Genomic DNA, 19,787 nt, shown 5'->3' with positions numbered 1-19,787 from the left:
GCAGGCACTCTGCATTCTTGGTCCTGCAGAAGGGCTTCAGAGATAAATGCTGCCATTCAGACTTGCTGCTTTTTTGCTTTCTCGTCCTCTCTGAGAATGACTCTTGTCTAGTTTGGTTGTGTCTCAGCTTAAAATAACTTTTTTTTTTTTTTTTTAAATACTAAATATTTGAAATTCCTTGGGAGTTTGGAGAGGTCTTTGGTCATTTTCCTTGGTAACCACTGTTGGGCTAAGGCTCATCAGTACTGGTCACAGTATAGAACCAGACTTTGTGTAAATGACAAAAAAGTTCGCTGATCCAATAAAATTGGTTTTTAAAGGCTTGTTTGTATTAGCAAAGCACTTACAGTGTCCAATTGTAGACCAAGATGTTGTTGAACAGTTCTCTTATATGAATGTTTATGAATTAAGCCAGTTTAGGATTTTGTTTAATGAATTAAGTAGCATTTGTAAGACCTTGTCTAAGAGTTGTGTCACAGTAAAATTTTCTTTAAAATGTTTTGTGTCTCTACACAACTTGTTTTTTGAAAGAATTACTTAATATATTAGGATTACTTACTGTAACCCTCAAGGAAAGTAATTCCACATTTCAGTGACTTTGTTCCCATCAGGGTTTGGTGGACTTTTCCTGCTATTCTAATTTGGGTGGTTCTGTATTCAGCTGAAACAAATTTGATTGCTTCATACTGGGGCTAGCCTGTCTTGTTCTGGGGCTTGGGAAAATATATCTTTCTTGTTTTCCCATTGTCTTTCTGAAAAGAAACAAAGCTGAAACCTCCTCTGTATTTTTGGAGCGCCAGAACTTAAAACCAGTGTGAGATGGCATCCCTGTCTGTGCTGGGGGGTTGGAACAAGATGGGTTTTAATGTTCCTTCCAAGCCAAACCAGTCTGGGATCCTGGGACAGCCTGTGGAGGTGCACAAGGGAGGTGGTAATCTGGAATCTTCTGGAGTCATCACAGCTGAGTGCTGATATTTGTGTTGGGTAAAAACAAATTTGGAACACTTTTTACTGTAAATGATGAAGGTAGAAGAGACCAAAAGCCATTACGTAGCCTGTTCCACCCTTCCTTTGGGTAAGATCAGGGATCTGTGGAGAGTAGGCAGAAAAGAGCCCTCCAAAGTTACATGAGAAAGAGCAGCTTTTGCTCTTGTCGAGTTGGGATTGGGTGTGGAGCTCTTGGATCTTCTTTAGAAAAGAAGAACTTATAAAAAAAGCTTAGCACCGCTGGGGAGAAGAGTGGATTTAGCATGTGTTGAAAGCCCAGTGGATTTCTGATTTGGGGGAGCAGGGATGGCAATAGAAGCTGTGTGTGGGACACTGCTGGCCCCATCCTCTGCTGCTCAGGGGATTTGAAGGGAGCTTCCATGGAGCAGTCTCAAAAGGCTGGGATGGAGGTCAGGGCCCAGGGTGGTGCTGGGGCGGGCAAACTGCAGGATGTGTTCCCTTGGGAGACCCAGGACAGCAGCTTTTCCTGCCTGGAGAGGCTCCGGCACTGCATTCCTCAGGCAGGGGAGAGCTGAGTGCATTTCCTGCACAAGCCCTGCTGGCACTGACTGAGCTCTGAGGGGGAGTAGGGAAAGTTAATCACCTTGGATTTGTGCTCAAGGAGCTGTGTGTTACCTCTGGTTTCTGTGCACTCAGTGAAATTAATTTTCTTCATTAGGCCTCTGAATCTTTAACTATTTTTCTGCAGCTGCTGAGGATCCTTTTCAGAAGTATCTTGTCCAGCTGTAGAAAACACTCAGAAGGTTCTTCTGCCTTCTCCTTGCACAAGTCCTGGGGTGCCAACATCCGTGATCCATTTAGGCAGGATCTGTGCTTGCTGCTCCTGTTACTACAGAAAATCTTCCTAGCAGTGATGAAGTTTCTATTAGCAAGGCAGAAGTCGTTGTGCTGGTGTGGTTTACACGAGGTTTCCTAAGCAATACACCTAAAACCAATTATTTCCTACTGTAACTGCATCTGTTTTAGAGTGGTTGCTGGAATACTCGCATTGAAAGAAATCAATTCCCTGAGTGACATAGTTGTGGCAACAAAAAACATCATTGTAGGCCAGGACTTAGCCAGTCACCACTGTGCTAAAATGAATGGAGTAATATCTTCCTCCCAGTGTGGTGGTGAGGCTCAATTAATCATCTTACAGGTAATTAAAGGTTTTTTACAAGGAGCACATGGAAAGCCCAGGTGGTTATGATAAAAGAACAACACCAAAACCACTTTTATAACATCCTTGCTGTCTAAAAATGCAGTGGGCTGGATCTGCTGTAGGGTTTTAGTTTTAATTCATGTTTTTAACCCATAGTACCCACTGAGATCTCTTGGTGGTGTTGGGCTATCCCAGTAGTGCACTGGGTTTGTGCCCTTCCTTGGGCCACAGCATCTCTGGCTTATAAATGGCAATTTATCTGTATTTTAGCTGTTTCTTTTTCTAAAGGAAAAAAAAAAAAGACAGACCTGAGACCAAAGGAGGGGCCATTCCTGCCTGCTTTCTGGATTCTGTGGTTCTGATTCCCTTTAAATTCAGTGAAACAGCATTCTGAAATAAGAAGAGCTCCTCCATATGGGGGCTTAAAATAGTTTAAATTGTGGTATTGCTAGAAAAAGCCAGAAAATTCCATGCTAAAGTTAGGCCATAGTGGTTGTTTTCTTCCCTGCATCCTCCTCCACCTACATTTTTTTATTTGTGTCAACTTATGATATAAATTTTCAGGATGTCACAACTGACATATGAGGAAAAACTACCTTAAGGTGGCACAAAATGGATACATATCTTTGAGGATCGTATTTCCATTGTTTTCAGGACTGCTTAAGCTTTTAGCTTCAAATTTTGACTTTATTTTTAATGTAGATGATGATTCCAATCTTTTTTTTTTTTTTTAATCTCAGCAGCAATTAAAAGAGTCTGATCCTATCTGTAGGGACAAATGATGCACTGTCAACATTTTGCTCCCTTCTGATAATGCACATGAAACTGGTTTGTGTGTTTGAAGATTACATTTTACTCTCACATGGTTTTCATTATCTGAGAGCCCTGAGGAGAGGCCTGGACTAAATCAGGGAAGGAATGGAGAAACCACACAATGCAATGAAACTGGTGCTGAGGCATAGTTGGGATAGTTGTGGGACAGGGGCTGCTGACGACAGAAGCAGGGCGCTGCCTGAGTGCCAGCAGCAGCGAGAAGTGGAGCATTCTCAAAACACAAAACAAAGCTTGATGTTGAATTAAAACTGCAGCTTGGGCTTGCAGCAATTCCCCAGTTCTGCAAGGATAATAACTGGGAATCGCTGAAGTTTGAGGCAGATGAATCTTGCTCGCTCTGTGCTGGGAGGCAGCCCTCTGAAATGAGACCTGGTGTGGCTAAAGCTGCATGAGCTTGAGCTGGTTTTAGCAAGAAGACTTCTAAAAGGTGAGATCTTGGTGCTGGAATTTGTGTTTCATTAATTATGCAGAAATGGCAGTACCTGGCCCTAAACGGTTGTGACTCTGCAGATGTGTGAGCAGTGTTAGGTAGTGCTGCATAACAGTTTAGGTAATTGAGTGGTGTGATGTCTTCATGTAGAAATATTCTCAATAAAAACAGCTGGTTTTTCTATGAGACTGGTATATTCAGAATAAATCGTCCTGCTCCTGTCACTTTTAAAATTTTAGGGAGGAACTTGAAATCCCAAAGCATTCTTTTCAAAATGCTTAAAAGCCACTACACATTCCTATTTATACCGGGCTTTGTGTTTATTCTTTTTTTCCTTTGTAATATAAAGCCTAAATTATGTTAGTGAAGATTATAGGAACTTCCCTGTGAAGAAATTGATACTTTTTAGTGAGGGGAGCAGTAATTCAAAGGTCAAGTAAGGTCTTGTCAGTTTTTTCCTTTGAGATGTAATTTAGAGGGCATCTTCCCATGTTGATGCCTTGACTTATTTATCTCCAGGCAGGCCAAGCAACTTGCTGCCTTTTCTTCAGCCTGCCAGGCTTCCCTATGCCTGGTCCCAGTGACAGGAGTGTGTAAGGGGCAGGATTAGGGACAGTCTAATCCTTGCTCAGGTGGACTCAGTTTGTCCAGGAGAGTTGTTAAAACCGGGACCAGTCTTTGGTTGTTCTCCTGGCCTTTCCTTGCTGTAGCACGATGATCTAATACAATGGGTATGCATCTTATTTGCCCCCCTCCGGGTGACATTGTTCTTGTTTTTCGTTAAAAGAAGGAAGTTTTTCTTGTTTACCCGGTGACTCTGCCCTTCTGGAATGAAGATGAGTAATGCTGGCAGCACTCCATGCACCTGCTTGGTGCCACCCTCGGGATCACCTGAGCCACGGGCAGCAGATGGAGGCAGGCAGGGCCGGAGGGTTGAATGGGAGCTGGGGAGGTGTTTATGATTGGAGTCTGGAACCTCCTCCTGCTTAGGAGCAGGTGCTAAAGCGCTCTCCCAACGCTGGGACTTGTTGAGTGCTGCCTTGCAGGTCTGGGTGTTGGCGCCAGACGTTGGGAACCTTTATTCTCCAGGACTAGCCTGGTGTGTATTCTCTCCCTTCCTCCTCCTCCTCCTTGGGTAGGACTGAAAGGAAGCAAAGAGCATTGAGTGATAACCTCCACTATTCATTAAATAATTTGGGACCTTACCTCTGAGTCCCTGATGTCCAACCACTCCAAAGTGAGCCTTTGTGCAGAACAGCCATGGTTCCAACAACACAGGCTGAGTGAATTCTGCAGGATCAGGGATCAGCCTGCTGGGGTTTGCGTGGGCCGTGGAGCAGCAGAGTGTTTCCATTACCCAGGGGTGACTCAGCATGGGAGTATTGCCCAGGGACCTCACAGCTGGTCCTTTCCACAGTGTTTCCTGTCCCCTCCTCTATTACAGAGTGCAGGTCTGTCTGAAGAAAACCCTGCACCTATAAAACAGCTGAAAACTTCATCTACCTAGAATCCTGTACCCTGCTGCCAGGCAGGATGGGCAGTATCACGAGCACATCCTTTAAGAAACCACAGAATTGCTTTACAGAATTTGCTGCTGGAGTTTGAAGTCTGTCACTGGATTGTTTCAGGTGTGAGTGACACAAAACTCAGGAGTAAAACTGAAAGTGCTTAACTGTACTGCAGCCCTGACGAGGTGGTGAACCTGTTCCCATCCCACCTGATGTGTAAGCTAATTAGCTCCTTGGCTAAGCAGTAATTCTGGGCAAGTATGCACAGGCTGTCCTCACAGGGACTCTTGCATTCCTCTTCGTTTCACAAGCTAAAGAAAGATGCTTCTCCTTGCTTGTGAGGTTATTATTGCTCCATGCAGGTTAATTGAGCTATAGCATTAGAGCCACTCATCAAACACTGGTGAGTCGCTCACTTGTCTAAGCTTGTTTATTTTTATAATGCTGGAAAATATTTGCATGCTGTACAGAAATGTGCTGCTTTGGTTCCCTACAGGCTGGCAGTATTATCATTTTAAATTCTTCATTAATCTTCCTTCCTCACGAGGGACTGGCAAGGTTCCTGTGCATAATTACATGATGTTTAAGTCAGAAGCCTCAGCTACTGGGTTTTTACACAATGCCCTGCAAACATGAGGCTTTTCTGCCTTAAATAGTACCTAAACTACTCCCATTTTGTGCCCATTCTTGATCTCAACATTGTGAAGCATTATTTGCAATTCCTGTGTTAGTTCTACCAGTTCTAGGTTCTGATGTCTCCTCAAGAGCTTTTCCCTCAAATTGCCAGGAGTAATTTCAGACCAGAGTTTAGAATGAGGTGTAAGATGATAGAGCTGCAATGCTTGGGAGCAAATTGCAAAATTGATTCAGCCTGGAAATCTCATCGTGGTTGCTTGGATGAGATTTGCTCTAAACCTGAATTTACCACTGGAAAAGGTGTTTCTAGGCTTTGTGGCTATGGAAAGTTCACCCTCCAATCCATACAGTTTGGCAGAGTTGTTGGCAGTCTGGTTTCAGCCCTATCAATCATAATAGATGTAGGCTGAACCCCCAAATATTTTTGTTCAAAGTATCTACAGAACCTTCCCAATTTCCTTCCAGCTCTATCGTAACAACTTTTCCAGTGCATCTCACTAATTTCCATCTTTGGCACAGTGAAAACCGAAATTGCTGGAAGAGCCTGACAAAAAATAGAGTTTGGTGTCCAAATAAATAACACATGGGCTTCAGCACCGATTGTACTGTTCATTTTTGTGTTTCGTTAATAGAAAAGTTAACTCACTGGTTCTGCCAGGAGTTTCCAGCCTGCTCAGAGAGCAGATTCCAGGAATGCTGCCACCCAAGTTAGTTGCACAAGATTTTCTTTGTTAATTAAAAATAATGGGATAAAACTGGAAAAAATTGGCTACCAGTTGGTATTTAAAGAAAGCGGATTTGTTGGCCAGAATAGCTTCATATTGTATGTCAGCCCACCTTTTGCTTTGGGTTTCCAGGTTGATTTCTAGTTTATACCCACACTAAAATTAGTAGTATTCAGTTCCAGCAAATGTTTTGAGTGTGAACTGTGCCCTCCCTCCATCAGCTCAGCAGAATGAGCTGGTAGTGCTGAGGAGTGAAGCTCTGCATGTGAAATGGTTCCTGGAGCATTTGAAGGAGTTAAACATGCATAGATTGGATTTTTCTGTTGAAAAAAATCTTTAAGGCAGAGAGGCAGAATCTCAAGCTGGATTGTATCTTTGTATTAAAAAAATAAACAATCCCCCCCCACCTCCTTAGATTTTTCCAGTTGAGACAAAAGAAATCTTTTGGTGGAAAGGCAGCATCATATTGCATAATAAAAGCCTTTTTATGCTCTAATAAAAAGAGTTGCTCAGGGCAGCTTGGTTTAAAAAAAATTATAAAAAGAAGAGTCAGTGATGATTCTGGTGTGAGGGGGATGAGGAATCCTTAACTTCTGTTGTGCAACACTGGAAAAGAGGCTAGAAATTGCTCTAGTTATCTGCTATCTTTAATGCCTGGTTTAAAGGTTCTTTACTGCATATTTGCTGGCAGCTGTTTTCAATATATCCCTCTCGAGCTAAGTCACCAGTTAAGAATTTGACATTAGCTGCTTTTTTCAACCACCATCTTGAAGTACCACACCACACAACACTGCCTTGTTCTCTCCTTAGATATTGTTCATGTGCCTTGAAATTGCTGTTGACACCTCAAGTATTTAACTTGCAGATCTGAGATAGTTTTTGTTGGGTGTGGATTTGTGCCGTAATAAGTCAGAGACAGGAGTATCCACGTCTGCATTCCTTCACTACATCTGTTCGCTTTATTTTTTGCAACATTCCAGGAAATTAAGTTAAATTATAAGTATCAATGAATATTTTTAGTTTCGTTAGTTCTGTTTTCATTGCCTTTCCTTAAAGTATGAACACATTGAGTGCACAAATATGTTCCACATCTTTTGCATTGCTTGCCTTTTTCTTTAGGACACCTTCAGTAACTGCTTCTTGTAACATGCCTAAATACACATTGTTCTGTATTCTCCTGCCTCTCCTCTCAATGGTTAAAGTTTCTTTACTGCTTCATATTCTGAAGGGGAAAAGTAACGTAATTAAAGAGTGTTTTGGGAATTAGAGCTGTGCTCTGCAATGTATTTCTGGCATAAACTCTTGTCAGTGTCCTTTTCTTCCCCTGACTTTCCCAGTCTGTAAAATAAAGCTAATATTCACAAACTGATCATTCTCACAGTCATTTCTGAGGCACAGTGTGTTGAAGTTTATCAGGCATTTCACAGTGTCACCATCCGGCAGAGGATTTCTGCTGACACAGTTTGAAATACTCAGCACCACTGGCAAAGGAGCCATAAGCACAGGGCATCCTCATCTGTGCTGTAGCTTTCATTCTGAGCAAAAAATAAAACAATGGAGTTAAAGAATTAGCGGGTTTTAATCACTGTTTCACTTGGAGGCACAGATGGGACAAAGCATTACTTGGCAACATTTAATCTTGGAGCAGAAATGGTCGTGATTAAAGCAGCAGCTGGAGTAGATTGCTGGGGACACGGGGGTTCATTCATCCTAAAAGGATCAAAATTGTTGGGCTCTGGGAGAAAACAAGAAGCTGCAAAAGGAAAATCTGAAATATGGGCCAAGGTTTATAATTTCTAGGGTCTCTGATTAAAATTATGTTTTCAATGCTTTCCTCAGAATTATTTTGGGAGCGAGGAGAGTATCAAGTGATCTGGCCTGCTGAAGAGGAGCCTGAAGCCATCTCTGAGTGGAGATCTTGGGTTTGCAGGAGGAAGGCTGAGTGTGTCCCCCCATGTGGCAGAACTGCTCCTCCTTACCAGGGAACTCCAAGTGAAGGACAAAGGTATGTGCCACTTCAAACAGGATTTCAAAGGAGTCACATTCCAGGTCAGCTAACAGGGCCTGAATTCCTGCCGGGGTGGGCAGCCTGGAATGAGGTGGATTTTAACTTTCTCTTCATTAAGATTTGCAGAAGGCTTTTGTGTGCCCAGTGGGAGTCCTTGTGTTGCAGGGGTTGGCTGGTCTGAGGGAGCAAACAGGGAGGTTGTGGAGATGCAGCACAAAGCAGACCCTTCAGGCCTCCTGGTTCTGCCACAGAACAAACTCTGTTGGGAACAAGTTACCTTCTGCTAAGAGATAACGTAATACAGAAAAAAGTGGCAAAAGAAAATGCTAGAATGCCAACACGTGTTCTGCTGTCAGGGCAGAGCCACAGCTTGGCCAGCCAATGAGGCTTCCTGTCTATTCTGAGCTGTTCTAGCTCAAAAGTAGCTCTGCTTTCAGTTACATGTCTCCAAGGTATCATTAATTTTTGATATTTCAACTCAGGCAAGGCCAATGGGCCTGAGTTTCCATGACACACTCCTGACTCCACTGGGAGACTGAGCAAAATGTAATTGCTGTTGGTCACTGGCTTAATCTGTACTTAGGATGTGCCTGACATTGGCTCTTTGTGTTTCTCTCATTGGGACGCAGTGTTTTTTCCTGCCACTCAGAGGGCTTTTTCTGTTCCTTAGATCAGACAACTCTTTTTCCTCCCCTTGCATTTGCATGCATTCCGCTGAGGGTATTTAGATGTGTGAGGATTTGGTTGCCTTTGTACAGCAGGAAGTTCCTGAGTCCTCACTTGCACCGTGCCTGGGAGTTGCTGCAGCAGGGAGAAGGGGTGCTGATCTCACTGTGGGCATTTCATAACTCTGAAAACCTGCTGGCTAACTAGGTATTCATGAATTGCTTTATCCAAGCTGAGATTTCTTTACTTCTTTTGAACCATATGCTATCGCAATGGGCCTCTTTTTTGTTTTTTTCTTTCCCTTAAAACTGACAAGTTGCTGATTTCACACTTCAATCCTTGTCTGCCTACAAATACAGGAAGTGTATTTCACTGTTGGTAACTCCAAGTATAAAGCAAACAGGTTTCAGGCATTTTTACCATCATCCTGTGAATTCTACGTCTCCTTTTTGCCCGAGATGCTGTCTGAGGTATTTGGCACGCATCCCTACGGCTTGCAGTAGATTGATTTGCCTATAAACTTTCAAGTCACCTTTCATCACCTTTCTGAGGCTTTGCCCCCCGGGCATGCACGTCCTTCTTAGGTCTCCATGGGCCTTGATGACCCCCATTGTTATGGGAACCTTTGGTAATCTAACCTGCTTTTTTTCTGTATTTCAAGCCCTTGCTCCCGAATATCTCTCCCTCAATCCACTCAGGCGCTAATAACCGTGTCTCCTTTCCTTAGGTCAAGGGCAGCTTTTACATTCCACCCAAAAGGCACCACAGTTTGAGATGAGGAATTCAGAAGAGCAAGCAGCTACGACAGTTTTACAGCGCCTGCTGCAGGAGCAGCTCCGATACGGGAACCCAAATGACAACCGCAACCTTCTCGCCTTACACCAGCAAGCCACAGGGAATGCCCCCCCTTTCAGCAGCACCGGCAGCCCGGCCTCTCAGAACGAAGGGCTGAGCTCCCAGGACCACCAGCTCGTGACTCATGCTGCCCGCCAGGAGCCCCAGGGCCAGGAGATACAGGTGGACAACAGCATCATGGAGAAGCAGCTCTCGCCGCGGCTCCAGAACAGCGAGGACCTCCCGACCTACGAGGAGGCCAAGGTGCAGTCGCAGTATTTCCGGGGCCAGCCGCACGCCAGCGTCGGGGCCGCCTTCTACGTCACGGGCGTCACCAACCAGAAGATGAGGACTGAAGGGCGGCCCACGGTGCAGCGGGTGAGCCCGGGGAAGGTGCACCAGGACGAAGGACTGAAGGACCTCAAGCAAGGCCACGTGCGCTCCCTGAGCGAGAGGCTGATGCAGCTGTCCCTGGCCACCAGCGGGGTCAAGGCCCACGCGCCCGTCACGAGCGCGCCGCTCTCCCCGCTGTCTCCGCTCTCTCCCCAGCAGTCCAGCGACCCTTACAAAAATTCTGGCTCCAATGAGTTCTACAAGAACTCGGTGCAGCCCCCTTCCCAGCCCAGCATGAAAGGAATGGAGCAGCGGGGGCCTCCCCCAGAGTACCCTTACAAAAACGTGTCCACCCCGTCTATGAACTGCAAACCTCAGGACTCGGGGCATTTCTATAGTGACCACCGCATGAGCCAGCAGGGAAGATCTGATGGGCCTATGATGAGGTATCAGCATCCCCCCGAGTATGGCTCAGTCAGGTAAGCGAGACCTTAAAACAAACCCCGTGACAGCCACGTGGGGAAATAAAACTCAGTCCATCACCTTCACTCCTGAGGCAGGTTTTCCTTCAGCAAAGACCCCATCTTCATTATGTGAGATGACACGTTGTGTTCAGCTGCCGACTGTCTGGAAGGACTGTTACCTGCTTCAGTAGCTGACTAGAGAGGCCTGATGCTCTTTTACCAAAAAAAAAAAAACCAAAAAAGATCCAAAACAAGCCAGCTTGAGTTTATGGTATGGGGAAGTTCAATGCTGAGGCTCCAGAGCCTCACAAAAGCTTTGCTACAAAAGCCAAAGTTATGGTGATTCACTGTAGAAACTTGCAGTTACTTATTGCAAGACTTAAGTTGTTCTTTAATTACATCTGCCAGACAAAAGATTTTTCTTAAAACGTCATCACATAGGTAAGGAGAAAGTGAATGAAAGCAATAATGGTGCAGGTAGCAAAAATCACCTCTGAGCTTCCTGCAGAGCTTTTAGAATTTTATTTTCAGTGGACTGAAGTGTAGGAGAGGAAAATGGAATATGCTTTGTGCCTCGTCCCAGGCTTGCTTGTTCAGCTTTTGCTCATTTTCTTGCATCGTTTGACATCTCAGCCTGTTCTGGGTTCCTCTAGATAAGGAGCTGGATTTGGCTTGAGCCAAACACTGATGTCCATGTGGGAAGATAAAGTTTTATTAAGATGGGCTAAAACCCCAGCTTTACTTTACCTGTACCTGTACCATCTCATCTCTGCCTGACACCAGGTGGTATCTGGTGTCATGATTTTGGCCTCATTTTGAAGCTAAAAGGGTAATTCAGAGGAGCAACAAGAGGATGTAAATGAGAGGTCTCTGTGAATTTGTGTTTGCACATTTTGAGGGGAGCATGAAGAAACCAGTCACTATTTGGGAGCAGAGTCTGAGCTTTAGGGAGTTTGAATCTGCTCAGAACCTTCCGAGCCCTATGAGGAGCTATTTTCAGAGTTTGTCCACCATTGTTTGTGATCTGAAATGACTTCAGCAGCATACAAGCCTGATGAAAAGGCCCTTTGATCTGGCTAAATAAATAATAAAGAGGCCAGGAAAAGGGGAAGTAAAGGGTTGGGGGGGGGTAATGATTGTAGAAGCTCGTTGCAAATGTTTTTGCAAATTCAAAGGCCTCAAACATCTGTGCACATGGGACAGGGAAACAGCTCCTCGGTGGTTCTGCTGCATCAGAAATACTCCTTATATTATATGTAGTGAGATGTAGCCTGCTTGCTGTTCAAGGGAGAGGTATTTGAAAACACGCCAACAGTCAGCTCCTCTAGACAGGGTGATTTTTGTCTGTATTGGATGGATCCTGGCTGCTTTGAAAGAACATGGTGGGGGGAAGGAGGGGGAGGAGAAAGGTTCAGCTGGCAAGGTTTCCAGTAGGGGAAGCAACTGAAATTTGTCTTCAAAGCACTAGGAATCTAATGAGGTTACTTTTTAACCTAAATAGCTGCACAGAGGAGAAGTTTCCTTTGCAGGCAAATGCTGGAGCAGTAGAACAATTGCAAGACTAATCCATAAATTACAGAGCAGCATAGCAAAGGAAGGGAGTGAGTCCTCTATTCCCCTCCCTCTCCCACATGCTGTAAGAGAAACTGTCATTTAGACAAGAAACCTTCTGTGTTGCTAAAGGTGCAGCTGGGTGATGGTGTGGGGATTTTAAAGGCAAACAGCTCCGGGGAGAGCTTTTGCCTCGCACCAGGAGCGTCCTTGCCGTCTCCAGTTTTCCTGCACCGCGGCTCGGCATTTATCGGGATTCATTTGGATTGGTAAATGTGTGCATTTTTTGAATTGTGCGTCAAGGAAACAAAGCCCCTTCTCTCTGCTCCCGAAGCCACACCCTTTTCTGTGGGTTTTTCCCCTCATTGTTCGGGGGAATTTGAGGGTGACCTAATGATGCGGTTAAATAAAACTCGTTGAGCAAGATAAACATTGGGGAATTCACAGCATTCTCATGCTTCACCCTCCCCAGTCTGGGAAAGGAATGGGCTGTGTGGTAAGTTTAAACCAGTCTGCAAACAGTTTGCCTCACCTGCTCCTGGGCGGTGTAAGTTTGGGAACAGTGTTTGTTGGTAATGATGCTGGTTTAATGTAAATACCGGGCATGCCGGAGGCATCTCTGCTGTTATTTGGAAATTTTAAAGAAAGTTTGTAAGAGGGCTGGCCGCATGTGAAGCTCCAGAATCGAGTTCTCTCCCTAACACTTCAACTGCACTTTAGCATTGGTTGTGAAAACAACTCTCCAGTCTGAGAGCAGAGCACAAGTGCCTTGGGCTCCGTGTCCTGGGGGCTGCAAGGGCTCCTGTGGCAGCACAGCGAGGGCTGGAGCAGGTTTGGGTGCAGAGGAAGCCCTGCCTGATGCATTTTTGGGTGCAGAGGAAGCTCCTGTCTGATGCAGTTTTAGGTGCAGAGGAAGCTCCTGTCTGATGCATTTTGGGTGCAGAGGAAGCTCCTGTCTGATGCAGTTTTAGGTGCAGAGGAAGCTCCCTGTCTGATGCATTTTGGGTGCAGAGGAAGCTCCTTGTCTCTCTGATTCAAGTGCCATCCTCTGTCTGGAGCCCAAGTGACTGAGCTCCTGCTGTGGCGATTAATCCCATTGACTTCACAGAAAGTTTTTGAGAGGGAGGTCTGCAGAATTTGTCCCATAATTAGTAAATCGCTCTGTGCACTGCATTCCCCTGAGCAGCATCAAAGTGGGGGCTAATCAGGTGTGACTGGGCAGCAGAACAAAAATTCCTGGGTTTGATGTCGGCTGTGTAATGGAGTGGAGCCTGCTCCCTCCCGCGGTCAGCATTTCCTGGTTTGTGCAGGAGGGGAACTGGAGCTTCTTGAACATGAAACAGGCAGGAGAAGCTGGGAAGGCATTAGAAAAAACCTTAACGAGCCAGAGACCTTTCCTGGTCCCTTCATTCTTCTGCCTTCCTCACTGTGCTGCTCTGCCCACAGACCTTGTGTGTGACCCTCTGTCCTGGCAGCCTGGGCACCCCATGGCTGCAGAGCTGCCCTCACTCCCTGTCTCTGTCTTCCTGCCCGAAGAGCTGAGGTGACCCTTGTGGTTGCAGAGCCATAAATCCAGGTTTGTACTTGGCCTGTGTGCAGTTCCTCTGGTCCATGCCAGAGAGCAGAAATTCCTGTGGGGTGCACAGAGAAGTGGCCCTTAAAGTTATGCTTTCAAACCCAAACACTTGTGGGGATAATTGCTCTGAGTTTTGTTTTCCCCCTGCATTTGGTTTTTTCAGGTCTCTGTGACACTGAGGCAAATGGAAGGAGATTGTGTAATTTTGTTGTATATGTGTTTTGAGAGTCTACATTTTTTTCTGAAGTGATGGTTCAGATAAAATTGTGGTTGCTATTGCAGGGTTACCTGAGGACTCATTCTCTCATGGAGGGAATTTGCTGTTACCTTTTTATCAGCAATACTGTTAAGTGACACCAATAGTCATTTTTACCTTTACATTTTGAAGTGTAGCATAAAAATCTTGAAAAATCCAAATTGTGTTCGTTTACCTTTCTGACTCTCTCAGCCCAAAATTGCTTTACCAGAGAAATAAATTCTTCATTTCTCTTGTTAATATAAAGAAATCCCAGAACCAGGTATTTTTTACCCACAAAATGTATGTAAGTATTTTATAAGACAAAATTGTAAATAGTGGGAATGCCAAGAAGTTCTTTGTGTATGTAAAAGTTTGCATGCAAGATCTTAAAAAGGCTGGTGTCACTGTGAGGTTACTAGGATTTTTAAATATCTTTTTTTTTTTGAAGGTAGGATATATTAACCCAGCTGTGCTGTCTCGTTCTGCTGGGAATATAAATGCATTTCTGACATTTTGGAAGCCCTAATGCTGTTGGTAATGCCACAGAACCAGAGGCTCCAAGCTCTCATGTTCTAGCTTGAGCTCACAAAATTGGTATAATTTCAAGATTATGAGAGGCTTTGGATGTGAGTGCCAAGATGCTGGAATTCTTGGAAATGTATCCTGTTTAGAAATACTCAGCCATGATTTCCTAGAGTTGTTCTTTACAATAGGTTTAAAAAAAAAAAGATCATTGCAAGGCATGTCAGTTCCAATGGCCCTTCAGAATTAAAGTGCTGCTGTTGTGCTTCTTTCACCATTATTTTATTTGTTTCATTGGTGCTTAGGATGGCAAGGTTCTGCCACTGGGTCTCTGTTGACAGAATAACAAGATGTTTTTAGTCAAATACCTCAAATTGTTAACATTGGCATCTAAATCATCCTCATGAGGCTTATAAGATTAACTCACTGACACCAGTCTCCCTGAGTAACTGCTCCAAGTTGTTTTCACACTGGAAAAGAGTTTTGTAGGTTGACAATTGTTTTTTGGCACCATGAGGCAGACTGGCAACATATTTCTTTTTGATCTAACTCTGTAGGTCATCACAGATGAAATGTCACAGCAAGGTTATTCCCTAATTGATTACAACATCAAAGCAGAGCTGTGGTGATAGATAAAGAATGAACTCAAGAAGATGAGTGGTTTGTGAGGATGTAAAGTTTTAACTCTGCACACAACTGGGTGAGCTAAGAAAGCAGCTGGAAACCACCTGAGACAAACCAGGTGACTTTGAGCATGGCCTGTGATGGTTTTGCCTCATTCTTCATTATGAGAACTGGCAAATGAAGTTAATGAAATCAGTGCAACAATAAGTAGAGCTGCCCCCCTGGGAGGAGAAGAACCAAATCGCTGCTACTAAACTGAACATTCCTGAGAAAATTAATTGCACATCCCTCTTCTGCATGACCCCTGAAATCCTCATGCTGCAAATGATCATTTCTGGGGAGATACAGCTCCTGAAATGATGCTGCTGGCAGGGACCACAGTCACCTGAATGTGAGAAGGAGAGAAACAGTAGCTAGAGCAGTGATTCTTTGTTTTTTCTTAGTTAACAAAGGCTAGATTTGTTTCCCCAGTTAGGAATTTGAGCGGGAGCTTGGAGGTTTCTCTGCTGGGAAGCAGGGCAATGAGACATGAAGGGCATGATGCTGAAATAGTGAACCCTGTATTGGGCTGAGAGCTGCTGAACTTCCCTGCGCTGCTGCCAGATGTGAGTAATGCCCAGGTGTGAGCGGTGGGCACGAGGAGTGATTCTCTCTTTCTTGGAGAGCAGGAAGGATGGTGCTGAGTGTTTGCACTTGGGCTCAGAAGCGTTTTGTGTAACCCTTCAGCTCCCAGCTCAGCTTCCTGCTCACTTTTGTCAGTTCCTCCAAGGCTCCTGGTGCTGTGGGAATGCTGTGAGCTGCCTTGTCCATCCTCTGCAGGGCAGGAATCCCTCCTGGGATAAAAGGCAGCCAGGGAGGTATTTTGTAGCAGCTCAAGGTGGAACAACAGTGTGTGCTTTTCAGCTGCAGGACTGAAGTGCATCCCAAAGGGTGGGAAATTTTGTCAGAGCAGCAGGAGTGTTTCAGGATACGCTGAGCTGCCAGGCTGGGTCTGCTCTGGCCTGAGTTCCATGCTGAAGAAGAGACTGGCTGCAGCATGGAGAGGGAGGGACTTCAACTGTTAGAATAAAGAACATCCAGAAAAGTTAAAGGTTGAATGTTTTTGGAGGAGAAAGCAAATCCTGCCTCCTGAGGTCATCCAAGCATGATAAATCCACACAGTCTTCTCAGGGAGATTTCTTACTTGGCTAATGCAGCAGGAGTTGAGCTGGGGATCTCCAGAGCCTGGGAAATGTGAGAGGGTGTAGCTTGGATTTAGTTCTGTGGTGGACTCAGGCATGTTATCGATTGTTAGATGTCTCTGATAGCCTGCAGAGGTTAATGTTAGGAGCAGTAAACACACATACTGCATAGGACAGGGCAGATTGGAATGAAAATGCTGCTTCTGATTCTTAGGTTGGTTTTCAGATCCTTTATTTGTCTCATTTAACCAGGCTGCAGTTTATTGATTGATATTTCAGAAAGCTCAGATCAGTGATGTTGGAATACTAGCATCAAGCTTAGCCAATACTTTCAACTCTCTATCCTGGCTTGCAGAAGAAAATTAATTGTTTTCTTGATGACAGATGGCACATTTAAGGCCAGAACAAAAGAGACTGTTCCTAGCAGTCCTTAGTTGAGCAGTTTTATCCACAAAGTGCGGAGAAAAGTTACAAAAATAATTTTGGCCAGCAGTTGTTGATGCACTTTCTCTTAGTACTTCTGTAAAAAATAATCTCAAGAGGAAACATCCTCGTGCCCTTAGAATAAATTTTCTGCTAAAGATTTGATTTTGAAATGCTTTTTAAAAACAGACTTCTAAAATGGAAGAAAGGCTCACTTGAGCCTTTTGTATGGGAAGACCTGTGCACAGGAGCTACACACCTTGTCCCTGGGTTTGTGCCCTTTCCACTGCATGACTGTGATGGAGCCTGTGCTCTCTGTTTTCCAGGCAGAACCCAGATGTGCAGCTGCAGTTACAACAGAGACCACCTCACCACCACAGCCCAACTTCTTCCTTGACATCCCTGGGATCTTTGACTTTGCTCCAGTCTCCGCCACCCTCCAGGCTGTCCCCTTCCCAGCACCAGCAACCTCTGACTCCCAGCCAGGCAGATCCTGGCATTCTGCCACGGACCCAGCAGCCTTTCTTGTCCAACCCAGTCCATCAGGGAGATCTGTACCGACTATGCCAGCCCTTCCTGGGCCCGCAGCAGCAGCAAGGCGACTCCTACTCCATGATGCCCCGGGCCCAGCAGATCCCTTCCCCCTACCAGCAGATGCAAGTAGATCCTTTTGCCATCGTGTCCAGGGCCCAGCAAATGGTGGAGATCCTGTCGGAGGAGAATCGGTCCCTACGGCAGGAGCTGGATGGGTGCTATGAGAAAGTGGCCAGGCTGCAGAAGGTGGGTGGTTGTGGAATTCAGGCATTCTCCTGTCTCTGCTCCAGTCCCTAATTGAATCATTTAACCTGCAACTGTTGGATTCCTTTGCTGAAGGGATTGATTATGTACTGTAAAGTCTTTCGTATGCAGATTGATTAGTCTGTGTCCTGTGCCTTTGGGCATCAGCTTAACTTTGGCAGAAGATAGCATCAAAGCCTTTAGTTTTCTGCTAACAGTTCATTGATCATGCTCAAAAGCACATCCTCCTCAGCTGCTGAAGAGGCTCACTGCTTGGCTAAGTTAAGGCTTGTCCAGGATAGCAGCAGGTTTCATTTTCCCAAAAAGACTTCAGAGCTGCAGGAAGGGCCTGCTTGGGGTGGCACGAGACCACAGCCACTCAAGGAGGCACAGGGGACATGGTACAAAACTGGTTGGCACCACAGTGTGCAGGGCAAGTAGTGCTGCCATGGCTACACTAAAGACATTTGGACTGCAGGACTGGGACTAACACTGCTTTTGTCCCTCTCTCAACACCACACAATTTCCATGAAAACTTAATGTCTTGATTTGGACCCAGCTATTTGCCACCTTTGGCTTTATGGAACAAGCAGAATAAATGATGCTAAGACATTTAAAAGGAAATACCCCAGTGAGACCCCTCATTAATGTGCATATGTGGAGGTATTTTCATGCTGCCTCACAGAAATAACACCTTGATGACCAGTGGTTTAAAGCTGGGCAGTAGGTCAGCTTTGCTTTTGCCTTGCAGCTGTGGCAAGGTTGATGCTACTTAGCAATTTAGGACTTTGTGGGCCTTGCTGTGCTCTTTGCACTGAGCAGTGTTTGGGGCCTGAAAATTGTGTGGCTGCTTGTCTTTGAGTTCAGGTGACTAGTGTGGCTTTCCACACTCATTATTCCCCATGTTACCTCTTACCAGGGACATATGTTCATTTGGTTGTATTTTTTTGGAAGGTTTCTGGCCAGGAAATACTTGAGAGAATTGTTTGACAGCTTCCTGATAATGACAAAAGGATACAAATGCACTTCTCTCCACCTCCCTATTGATCACTTGCTGTAGACAGTGCTGATGGGATTTGCTATGGTGTGGATCCACACTTCCATAGCAAATCATGCCCAGTAAGGAGAGTTAGGAGAGGATCTGCTCCAGATGATCAGAGAAGCTTTACACTGAAGGATACAGCATATCCTGAAAGGAAGGATAAAGCATATTTTATTGCAAAATTATTCACCAGTGGTACTCTTTCTATAAGAGGGATTCACCACGGACCTGAGGCTTTCTTTTACTTAATGTATAAGTGTAGGTTTCCCTCAATAAAGAACACTTGAGACAAAGTGGTCTCCTCTCTGAGACAATGAAATTTGTTAATGAAAAATATAAGTGCTTGTTTTCACTTTCACTGCAGCTGGAAACAGAAATTCAGCAAGTTTCAGAGGCATACAAAAACCTGGAGAAATCATCCTCTAAGCGAGATGCCCTGGAAAAAGCCATGAGAAACAAACTGGAAGGAGAAATTCGTAGGCTTCATGATTTCAACAGGGATCTAAGAGGTAAATGAAGTAAAACTTCTGTTCTTCAACGCTGGGGGGTTTTATTGTTATGCTTACTTGGCAGGACAGAGTTTTGCTGCAGAATTCAGTGTCTGACATGACTGGAATATGACAGGATACTCAGATGCATTCAGTAGTCAGAGATTTTAAGCACTTGCTGGGGGAATGGAAAAGACAGGTTTAGGAGAGGGCTGTAGTCTTTCATTTCCAGCCTGTTTCTCATTGACAAGAAACATGTGATAAGCCAAATACCATAAACCAGATGCAAGCCTGGAATTCTCTCATGTCTTATATCCTAGAGACAATTTGTACAATTTGTTCAGTTTACACAAATGGAAAGAGGTTTTGCTGACTGCCTAATCCCACACCGGGCACGTTCACTTTATTTCCTGTCCAGTGACCCTTTTTGCACTGACATACAAACTGCAGAGTGTCTGTTCTTCCTGAAGGTCTTGTCATTCCTTATCAATGTAGGCATCTGGTTTTTTGGATCTCCCTTCCTTTTCCAGAGTGAGATGTTATTGGTGTCTGGCTCTTGCTAAGAGGCTGAGGCAGCCTCACGGCTGGCAGCAGAGTGGTGTTGAGTGGTATTTGACCTCACCGGGGTAAAAGTTAAAGCATTAGTTTGGAAGGCGGAAATCATCTGCAATTTGAGATTTTTGAAGGTGCACAAGCAGTTGTTTAAACTGTAAGCTTAATTTTTTAAAGAAAGGCTTCTGATTGTCCTGCATGCTGTCACTGCCTCATGTCTTTTATT

The 19,787-nt window shown here is 44.8% G+C and overlaps 1 protein-coding gene across 2 annotated transcripts in view; it reads left to right on the top strand.

Moving 5' to 3' along the window:
• AMOT (angiomotin) overlaps positions 1–19,787 on the top strand; it is a 60,123-nt gene that overhangs the window by 16,773 nt on the left and 23,563 nt on the right. For both annotated transcript variants that reach the window (XM_053990264.1, XM_053990263.1), the window contains exons 2-5: positions 8,122–8,287; positions 9,684–10,602; positions 17,029–17,482; positions 18,886–19,030. In XM_053990264.1, the coding sequence (XP_053846239.1) occupies positions 9,731–10,602; positions 17,029–17,482; positions 18,886–19,030 (1,471 nt within the window). In that variant the 5' untranslated portion in view covers positions 8,122–8,287; positions 9,684–9,730. The remainder of the gene's footprint in view (positions 1–8,121; positions 8,288–9,683; positions 10,603–17,028; positions 17,483–18,885; positions 19,031–19,787) is intronic.

The sequence above is a fragment of the Vidua macroura genome, chromosome 14 (assembly GCF_024509145.1).
Source record: "Vidua macroura isolate BioBank_ID:100142 chromosome 14, ASM2450914v1, whole genome shotgun sequence".
NCBI lineage: Eukaryota > Metazoa > Chordata > Aves > Passeriformes > Viduidae > Vidua > Vidua macroura.
The sequence above is the reverse complement of the archived record's forward strand: the minus strand, read 5'-3'. Positions and strand labels throughout refer to the sequence as shown.